At 35.9% G+C, this 10,117-nt stretch overlaps 1 protein-coding gene across 2 annotated transcripts; it reads right to left on the minus strand.

The window, feature by feature from the left end:
- Positions 1 to 3: 3 nt before the first annotated feature.
- Positions 4 to 5,483, minus strand: LOC126794350 (uncharacterized). 2 transcript variants are annotated; one of them, XM_050521045.1, is made up of 8 exons: positions 5,332 to 5,483; positions 4,344 to 4,412; positions 3,599 to 3,712; positions 3,210 to 3,292; positions 3,008 to 3,083; positions 1,014 to 1,199; positions 688 to 816; positions 4 to 329 (listed from the first exon to the last, which is right to left on the minus strand). In XM_050521045.1, exons 1-8 carry the CDS (start codon positions 5,410 to 5,412, stop codon positions 159 to 161), a joined length of 909 nt encoding a protein of 302 aa, XP_050377002.1. In that variant the 5' UTR covers positions 5,413 to 5,483; the 3' UTR covers positions 4 to 158. The 2 variants fall into 2 exon arrangements, with proteins under 2 accessions (XP_050377002.1, XP_050377001.1); XM_050521044.1 differs by lacking the exons at positions 4,344 to 4,412; positions 5,332 to 5,483 and having other exon boundaries at positions 3,599 to 3,885.
- Positions 5,484 to 10,117: the final 4,634 nt, after the last annotated feature.

Genomic DNA, 10,117 nt, shown 5'->3' on the forward strand with positions numbered 1-10,117 from the left:
ACATACCAACGAGAATATGATTCAATAAGAAGCGAGCTATTACAGCAACAGTAGTCATCGACATCATTCATAAGAACATTACAGGTTTAAATACTACCACAGGTTTTGAGCCAAGTTCAGAATGGTGCTTTTGACTTGGAAAGGGGATTGATTTGGAGCTAAGAAGCCTCATCATCATTCTCAGCTGTTCCCCCTTTGAGATGCAAATGCTTTTCCCTCTTCTGAAAGTCTGTCAAACCCTTCCCACTACCGGTAACCCCAACCTTTCCAAAAGGATCATCTGGAGACTTGAAGATGCTCTCCCGCTTGCGTGTAGATAAATAACCAGTCTGAAAATTTAACAAGTTATAATTCCAGAATGTGCATAAAGTTACAAATCTAGAATATGCATAAAGGTATTCTTTTCACCTCGTATTTCTTTTTTTTATGTTCGTCAAAATAGATAATAAGCATCGCAGGTTTAATATTTTTAGTTATATACTAAACTGGAGACCTGAAGCAACAGACTTGCCACAATACAATATAAGCATTAAGCAAATATAGTTGTGTATCTCTACCCTTTTATTTTCAAACGGTACTGTGATTTCTCCAAGAAAAATAAAAAGAACAGTAACTGTGAATAAATGTAAAATAGTAAGGATCTGGGCAAACTTGCATGCTCAATGGAGTCCATAAATACATGCATACCTTCTTTGTCTTTCCTTTGGTAGTTTGGAATTGCTGCCAAGCATTTTGACGCTTGTTCTGATTGATTTCCAGCTGCTCCATCCTCACTTTCGACTTAAAAGCATGTATCTTCTTGCGTTTGGCAATTTTCTGCAGATTTTGTAATTAGCAAGCATCAGTACAAAAAGAAAAGTCAGAAGAATAATGTTAAATTTTGTACATAACTTTTGGTAAAATAGAAAATGATGGATCAGAATACAGTATAATCTAAACACCCTACAAACTAGCTACCATTAACACACCACACTTCACTTTATTATATACAATGTTAGAGACGGACAAATTACCACATCCTCAGGATCATCTGGTTCTATACGAAGCTTTGCCGGTAAACTCCGCGACTGGAAGTCAACAGAACCAGCTTGTGCAATTTTCCTTTTGATTGCTTGTTTAGTAGCTTCAGCAACTCTTTCGGCTTCCAACAATGCATTGACAGCTCCTTCTTGAATTGGTCTTACATTTGCTGGATCCACCTGAGAGGTGGTGAATAACATTTACAACATGTAATATTTGAACATAAAAGGAGTAAATTAACCACGCTAAGGGATGTATGTGATCATACATTTGTATGAACAGTATAAACGGATCCACAACTTTGGAATAATAGCCAGACAACTGCATTCTACTGATTCTAGGTGATAAAACTTTCAAGAACCAATAAAAAAGTTATTGGCTTGTTAGTTGAAACTCATTATAGACCAGATATATGCTATACAATTTGAATAATTTGAACTTCCTGTTTGCAGGTAACAGATTCAATTAAACAAAATTATGTAATCATAGATCAGAATATCAGAATTGATGGAGACAATTCCATCAACCTTGTCAAAGACTCAAAAGGTGGGGCCTATATGCCATTGCATCTTTGTACAGGACAATAAATAAGCAACCAGAGGGAACTTATGAATGTTGTGTCATATACCAAGACCAACCCAGAGGCAATGCATTCTCATCATTCTTCAGATTTTTTTCCCTTAACTTGTAATGAAGCATTTCAAGTTGCAAAATTCATTCAACAAGACGATGGTAAATTCCCTTCTAATAACAAAATCATTACGGATACAATCCACTAAAGTGATACTGCAGTGCCAGACAAGTTAGAAGTTGCGATAGGTGTCATGGCAGCCCACATAAATGGAATGCAATGCATTACACAACCATCACATTGTAATGCAATTAGCAGCACGCTAGCAGAGTCAAAAGAGGAGGGTTTTTTCGTAATCTGCGATAGTATTGGCCTTTTTGACCAACAGTATCTGCTAGTGTGCATTCCTAATTTGGCAGATACTTCCAATTTGCACAATGTTTTATCTTCTTAAAATTTCCACTCAAATCAACCATTTTTTGTCACATGCCAATTACGTAGTGGAATATATTCCACTTCAAGGGTCAAGGGTATGCCACTTTTAAATGAAAGGCAATTGAGTTTTTGAAATCAGTTTTGAGATCTCAATTTGAATAGCCCATGAAAAGAAAAATGACAGCAAACTGACAATTTCAAATAAATCAGGATCATTTTCCTATGAACAAAATTACCGATTCTAGTGAATGACGATACATATACTGATATACATAAGTTAAAAAGAAAAAGAGAAAAGAAAAGAGCATTCTGAGAAGAAACCTTTACATATGATCATGTAGAGACACTTTTTTATAGTTGTGCCAGTGCATTGCAAGTAATACATAATGTCATTTCCATGATTAAAAAAAAAATTCCATGCCTTAAACCAGTGGCGGATCCAGAAATTTTCCTTAACTTGTTTTCACCTGGTTTTGGAAGAAAGCTTTCTTATACTCTCCTAGTCTCCTTGAAGTTATAAGCTCTATAGCAATTATATATATAAAAATTCAGAGCACTAAGTATATGTCACTTTCTATAGGAGATTTATGAAAATCAAAAGAAAGACAAAAATAAACGAGAGGGGCAAAGAGCAAACAGATGAAGTTCGAACAATCAAGTTATTTAAACAGGTTAAATGTTATTCAAATTTAATTGCATTAAAGTCTAATTATAACTTATCTCAAATGAAAGATTTCAAACATGTTTGGTCGAATTATGCTTACACCCCTTTCCGCAAGCGCATATCCGCCCCTGCCTTAAATCCTCTACAGTTAATTAATAATAATACTTATTCCAAGTCTGTAATCATGGATAGCTTAAGGAAGGACATGTGGCTCATATATATGTATTTTAAAATGTGGCCTCAGAATGAATATAATTAGGATAAGGATGCAGAGCCAACTTAAAAGCATTATAATTCAGTTATCTAAGAAAACGTACCTCTTCTTTATTCCCCCAGCCATCATATGTAACATAATACCCATTTGGAGTAAGAGAATTGATTGTTGCGTCATACCTGTACATTCAACTGATCAAGCACGGACAAAGGAGAAGAAAAATGGTAAAACAAATCTGGAAATTTGTAAGTCTACTATAACAAAAGAGTGAAATCGGAAAACTTGATTTGTTTTTTCTCACATACCACTCTCCATCTTCACTCCAAACAGCTTGAACTTTTGTTCCAGGAGCAAATTTGTCATGATAATCCGAAACACTTCCTGTATCCTACATAAGAAAATAAAATGTGTCTATACCTACAACAGAAAGAGCAGAAGGTCCAATCGCAGCAAAAATTTATTACAGTACAATTAGTGTACTTGTCATGGTTACTAAAAATCACTGTTCAATGCTTCATTGTCTACAAAAATACCCTTTTATATTATTTGCAGGTCCCAAACACAGCCAAATAGAATACAAATAGGTTCTGTTTTATCATAAAGAATCCCAGCAGACCCTAAGCAAACACAAATAAAATTTCACCATAAAACTTTCCCAAAAAGGCAAAAACAAAGATGAAATAGATGAGCTTACACTCTCATTCTTCTTAGACTGCAGAAAACTAGGAGATGCACTTCCAGTTGTTCCAATTTCTAATCTGAAATTCTGATTTCGCTTGGAAAGTACTTCTTCTGTCACGGCTATCAGCTGCATTATCAAAAATTTAGTCCAGACCAGAATTTGAACAAATACATGCATATGATTGTCAACATCATCAAAAAAAAACACATTGATGTCAAATTCAAACTTAAGAGTCTCAGTGTGAACATTCGAAACCAGATGACAGAGAAAGACAATTTGACCAACGCCACACATAGCAGACCTGCAAATGAATGAAAGAGAAGTAACATGCATCTTGACTAAAAATATCCTTATTTTTCTTATTCTAAGAATATCTACAGTTTTCTTGAGTGCATAAACCATCCTCACCTTATTCAATCCTTTAATGAAAACAAACCTCGAGAGCTGCCAGAGCAGTTATTTGGTGTTGCTAGTTTGAGCAACACGTTGATTCCTTCAAAAGAGAGAAGGAAGAAATAAAAGAAGAATGATATTGTAATGAAACCTACCCATATTATAGTAACTGCACTTGTCCCTAAAGGCCAGAGAAGATGTTGACTATTTTTGCAATAACACTAAAATCAAGACATCTACACAACTAACTCAAATTTAAATAAAGAAGTTTTTTTTTGTTTAAGAAATAGATAGAACATTATGATACAACGTTAATGCATTATTACACAGAGGTTCAAAAAATGCTGCACAAAAAAATAACTACCTCAAGGAGATCTCTTTCCATTTCAACACAGTCAGAGTTTCCAGGGTCATGAGCTAAAATCTCCTTAACCTGATACAGATGACAGAGGAAGTCATTAGGCAGGCATAAAATAAAATATATAGACTGACTTTGCAGCCCGTAGTATGTAATTGTGAGATATAGATTATGAACACACGACACCTGCTCATTCAAAGTTAATTTTAAGGGACAAAACTTTGCAACCAAAATTCACTTTAACACACCAATAAGACACAGAGCATGTTCAATGTCATGGAACTGATAAGTTGAAATTACATAATCCATATCAGAGTCATCAAAGCAATGGACGGCTACATGCATAGATATATTGCCTAGCGCCTTCAGTAAAGATTTCTAACTTTATAAAAGTTAATTTGCAATTCAGTTCACTTAGCTCAACTGCGCGATTCTTTATTCCTACATTTCCTCATCTTAACAGCATGCAGACATTTCACCGATGAGGAATACAGTTCACTTCCGTTAAAGACTAAAGAAGACAAGTGGATAGAACTTCCCAATCCCGGTATCCAATGCGAATTGAGCAGATGTCAACCCTTATAATAATTGGCTGCTAATAGCATATGTGCAGTGTTCTAAAATCACTAGGCACTAGTCTGGCGGCGGTCGTGTATTCCAATTCATCAAGTGATGATACGATAAAGTGATGAGAATCGCCAGTAATCACAAGAACAAATCTTTACAATTGAAAACATTTGGCACAACGAAATCGGCACTACTACTACCTCACATGTACTTGATACAGATACGAGAAAGTCAGTAGCTTCGTTCACAGAATGATAACACAGGCATCGAAATAGATTAGATGCCCGATTATATCTTGGAAGCCAATTCTAAATGTATTGTGGTGCATTAAGGAAAACCCTAGATGAATTGCGAAACCCCTAACCATAACATAATTATGACGCTAAAAATAAAAATCGGAAAACAAGATTGGAAGAAGAAGATTAACCTTGTCAAGCTCTTCTTTGTAAAGGGAGAGATTGGACGAGAGCTCTTCCATGGTTAGCTCTTCTGATCCTTCGCCTTCCATTCCTTTTTTGTTTTCTGGTCTTCAGAGATTGAAATTAGTCGAGATTTTTAGCCTTCGGAAGAAGAAGAAGGTTTCACAGGAAGAAGGCAAAAAGAGTGAAGGAAGACCTAAATAAATCTTTTTATATTAAAAATTTATTTTTGGACCTCTCAATTTGTTTTTAGAAAGTAGATGTTTCTACGTCCTTTAGTCTTTTTTTAATTCCAAAAGTAACTATTAGAAGAAGTACAAGTTAAAACAAAACAAAAAAAAGTACAAGTTACTCTTTTATTTTTATTTTTTTAAGAAAGAGTGAATCTAATTACAATTCTTTAATTACTATCTAAACATCCATCATCATTTTTTCCCTAAATTTTCCAAATTTACTCCTTTAATTTCTATATACACCTCATTTTATTTTATTTTTTTATTTTTTCATTCTCATCTTATGTTTCAATAAAATAAAATATATTGATCCAATCTTCAATCTAATCTTTTTTTCTGCTCTAATCTGAGATTTAATCATTTCAAATTAAAATAACAATCTCATATAGATTGATTAATACATATTGGTTTTCATAAAATTGATTAACATTTGATGATTACGTGAACGACTAAAGAAAGTGAAACAAAATGAAATGACAATGAAATATGTGGGCAATGGGTGAGTTATAGAGTGAAATGATCATTATTTTCAAATTTTCTAGTACTCTCGCACATGTAGCATTAGACTACTAATAGATATATAAGACACAAGAAAACAGAAAAAAGTGCAACACAGTAGAAAAATAAGAAATACGATGTTTCAACCTGACACTCTACAATTCTATTACACCAAAGGTTAAATAGAATTTGATTCAACTCCTAGAATATAATATGCTTCAATAGAAAATAGATGTATGTTGTAGAATAAAGATGTGAAGTCATAACGTGAGAGTTCACATCTTGTTATTCTAAAAATTGAAGGATATTATTCTAAAAAACTCCTAGAATTATTAATCATACAACTACTACTAAATAGCATATTGAAGGATATTATTCTAAAAAACACTCTTGATTTTGTCTTTGCCTTAAATAGTAGGGTGAACCGAAGCACGAGAAAAAATCAGACTAGGAATCACAACCTGCTCCTTCTTATCTTCGGGAGGATTATTGTTCTTCTTTCCTGGAGGATGTAATCTCCTCTTCTTGGTGTCTCCATCAGAATCAGCTTAGAGCAAATAACTCAATCGACACCTCCACAAACCATTAGTTATGAGCCTAAGGTTTGGTGACAATGGGTGTGCCCTTCTCAAACCGCACTGGAACATCTTCAAGGGCAAAATGCCCAGCATAACTCTCAGTGACTGGCCCATGTTGTAGAGTGGGAAGAACAACAAGCTCACCAGCAAACCCATTTAGCCCAACCCCAGTCTCCATTTGTCCCTCCATCAAAGTCCCAGAAGAACCCAGCCTAGCCCAAGTCAACCCATAATTCAAAAGGGTTGACCCACCCATACTATATGCCGAAAAAACTGGAGTGGCTAAGGATCCCTTTTTTGGATTAGTCGCTTCAGCCATCTCGACCGCATCCACTGATCCCACCTCTAGTTCACCAACCACCGTCAACCCTCTCTCACCTAGATTCAGCCCATCCTCCATTGTCAGCGGGGGGACCTCACTCATCGGTATTAGGGTCGGCACCAAAACCTCCATAGACATTGCCACCACTCCATCACATATGCCATCGCCAAGACCAAAACACCCATACGTCGTGGCACTTCTCATAATTAAGCGCCACCACCACCGACACACTTGGAGAAAACTCAAACATCCTTTTTGGCAAAACTCTTTAGCGAACATCGTGCCGCACATGAACCCGCTGGATCAACTCCTTCCAATGCTAAGCCACCGAATCAAATCGAACAAACTCTCCCATAGGCATTCTGATACGAGTCAAAGCTTTATCATTCCTTAGAGCAATACTCAAACCCTTGATAGCCACCCAAACCTCCAAATGATGCAAAGGCATCGTGCTAACAGCAGTGATGCCATCATAATCAGCTAATAAAAGGATGGAGTTATTATAAAACCATGGACCTTTGGTGGAACCCGATTATTCCACCTCTTTGAATTGAAAGACAAGCACATCCTCCTAATCTTGCCGGATGAGCACCCTTTTCTTTAGTCCCTAAATATTGGAGACCGCCGCCAAGAGTGATGGAAGTGCAATTGGCTTCTTGGAAAGGAGTCGGCCACACAGGTAGGAACCATAATCTATTACCTCTTCACCATTGACGAGCTGAATGACAGCTCTTCCATTAAATATGGAGAATGCATCGCCGACACCGCCATAAAAAAACTCGAACAGTTGAATGCTAGGCCAAAACCCTAGCAGAGCAAAAGTCGACTTTATGATATTGAATGACTGTAGAGGGGATTCAATTAAGCAACTCTAATCTTTGTTTAGTACAAGTTACTCTTGTTTGTGATACACTAAAAAAATTCTCACGTGGGACAAACGTACCATGTGTCCTATGTGACCCTACAATATGAGAATGCCACATGGTTTTTTTTATGTCAACTATTCAACTGTGAACATAGCTAAATGTGGATGCAACATTTTATCCTACTGATCATGCTACTAGTCTGGGTAAGATTTTCAGGGATCATATTGGCTCATGTTTAGGTGTTTTCTCTCTTTATTGGACTACTTCTATGTCCCTATTACATGTTGAATTTCTTGCTCTCATGGAAGGGTTGAAGTTTGCTCACACACATTCTTTAACCCCACTAATTTTTGAGTCAAATTGTCATGTTACTGTTGATGCTGTCCTTCATGGGACGCTAGATTTTTCAGAGTATGGTTTTTTTTTTCTGATGTGAGATGTATTATGGCTTCATTGTCTATTAGTATATTGCATTTTGTATGCCATTCAGCGAATAGTGTTGGGCATAGTTTGGTTGGTTTAGCTACTTAGAGTAATCCATTTTTGGATTTTCCTACTGTAATTTCTCCAGGTATGGAGAGTATTAGAGCAACTCCAATGATCTTGTCAAATGCGTTTGTCAAATTTAAATTTTAAGACATGGCATATATGACTGACATATTTTGACAATTGCAATCTCTAATGATATAGTCAAATTCATATCTTATTTTAATGCTTAGTCACCAAAATAAAAATAAATTAAAATAATAAGAAGGGATGAAGAGAAGTTTGATAGGAGTACTTTGTGCGACGTTCTTAACATGTTTTACCTCCATTTGTACTTTACTTAGCCCTTATTATTGTAGTATTGAGTCATTGTGTCGAGTTAAGAGTTTTTGGTGGCGTTGGTTGCATTTTGGTGCTAAAACAGATGTAAAACGCATAAATTGTCGATGCTATAAAGTAGTATTCCTTGTCGAACTAGGAAACCTAATTGGGTTATGATTTTTATTATTCAACATTTCTGTAACATTTATGATTTATATTTATTCTTTTCTTTCCTTATTGTCAGAATTATATGAGAGATAATGGCTTTGAAATTAAGGAAAGAAAGAGGAGAAGAAAGAAACAAAATGAGAAAAAGGAAAGAAGTAAAGTTTATTACAAGTTGTTTGCGGGAGCGAAAAAGTGAGTAAACCTCACGTTTGGTCTAGTTACACCTTGGCAGTAACTAGACGTGTGAACTTATAATTTATATATTCTTACTTGTTGTGTGATTGAATATAAATGTGTATATGTTTGGTGATTTATATACGTATATCTAAATGGTAATATGATATGCATATATTTATCACTAAGTATATAAAGCTACTATATTTGTGAAATATATTGTGTATTTTTAGTTGGTTTTCATTAAATTGTGAAGGATGAGACCGAGGGGGAATAAAATGTACCTCTCGGTAAATTGGAGGATTTGGATGGAATATTTGTATAGTTGAAGTGCTTATATGTTGTGTGGCCGAGATGGAAGAAAATGTACTTTCCGGCATTATTATGTTGTGATTCTTATGTTGTGTGGCCGGGAGGGAAGAAAATGTACCTTCCGGCATTATTATTGCGCGTGTAGGTTTATGGGTTGTGGTGTTGTCTTTGTGGCGGCCTTTTGAGGCAAAAGACTTTGTGTGAGTTGTTCTGCCTTAGTGGCGGCCAGTTTGGCGAAAGAAAATGAATACATATGATTTAGCCTTAGTGGCGGCCCAAGTGGAAAAATGTATTTCAATGTTTTACATGTGTGGCGGCCTTAGTGGCGTAGGCATATGTCAGAACCACTCCTTGGCCGGTTGTGGGGATGATCATCTAGAGTTCTAGTATTACTGCCAATCTTCTGGGTGCGACTTGAGAGTCGCATTAACCCAGAATGTTCTACATGTGTTGCGATGTGATTGTGAGTTGTGATTATGCTTATGTGGCAATATGTGGCGTTTGTTGTGGTATTGGTTGTGAGTTGACGTTGTTAGTGTTGTGATGATAATGTTGTTTTATATATATTTCGGAGTTTAGAAATATGTTACATTATTCTTGAGTATTTCTATTAGTTTACTCATACCAGCTTTGTAGCTTACCAGGTTTGTGTTTACAATCCTGGTGTACCATTATTGGTGTAGGGGGTAATACTGCAGGTACTTCGCAGTAGTAGAGGAGGAAGGAGTGAGCAGTGTAACAGCAGGGTGCTGTTTTTACTTCTGTTCATTTTCCTATTTTAGTGAGGACTTGTGAGAGTTGACTACTATACAACTTACACGTGTATTTACGTTCTA

Source organism: Argentina anserina, chromosome 5, assembly GCF_933775445.1.
Source record: "Argentina anserina chromosome 5, drPotAnse1.1, whole genome shotgun sequence".
NCBI lineage: Eukaryota > Viridiplantae > Streptophyta > Magnoliopsida > Rosales > Rosaceae > Argentina > Argentina anserina.

Bases quoted from the DNA above. Each gene is read 5' to 3' on its own strand.
- LOC126794350 (XM_050521044.1), bottom strand. From the start codon at position 3,880: ATGTGTGGCGTTGGTCAAATTGTCTTTCTCTGTCATCTGGTTTCGAAT. The intron at 3,084-3,209 runs GTATGTGAGAAA...TTGAATGTACAG, and splicing joins TGGAGTGAAGATGGAGAGTG to GTATGACGCAACAATCAATT. The intron at 330-687 runs GTATGCATGTAT...TTAAATTTTCAG, and splicing joins CCAAAGGAAAGACAAAGAAG to ACTGGTTATTTATCTACACG.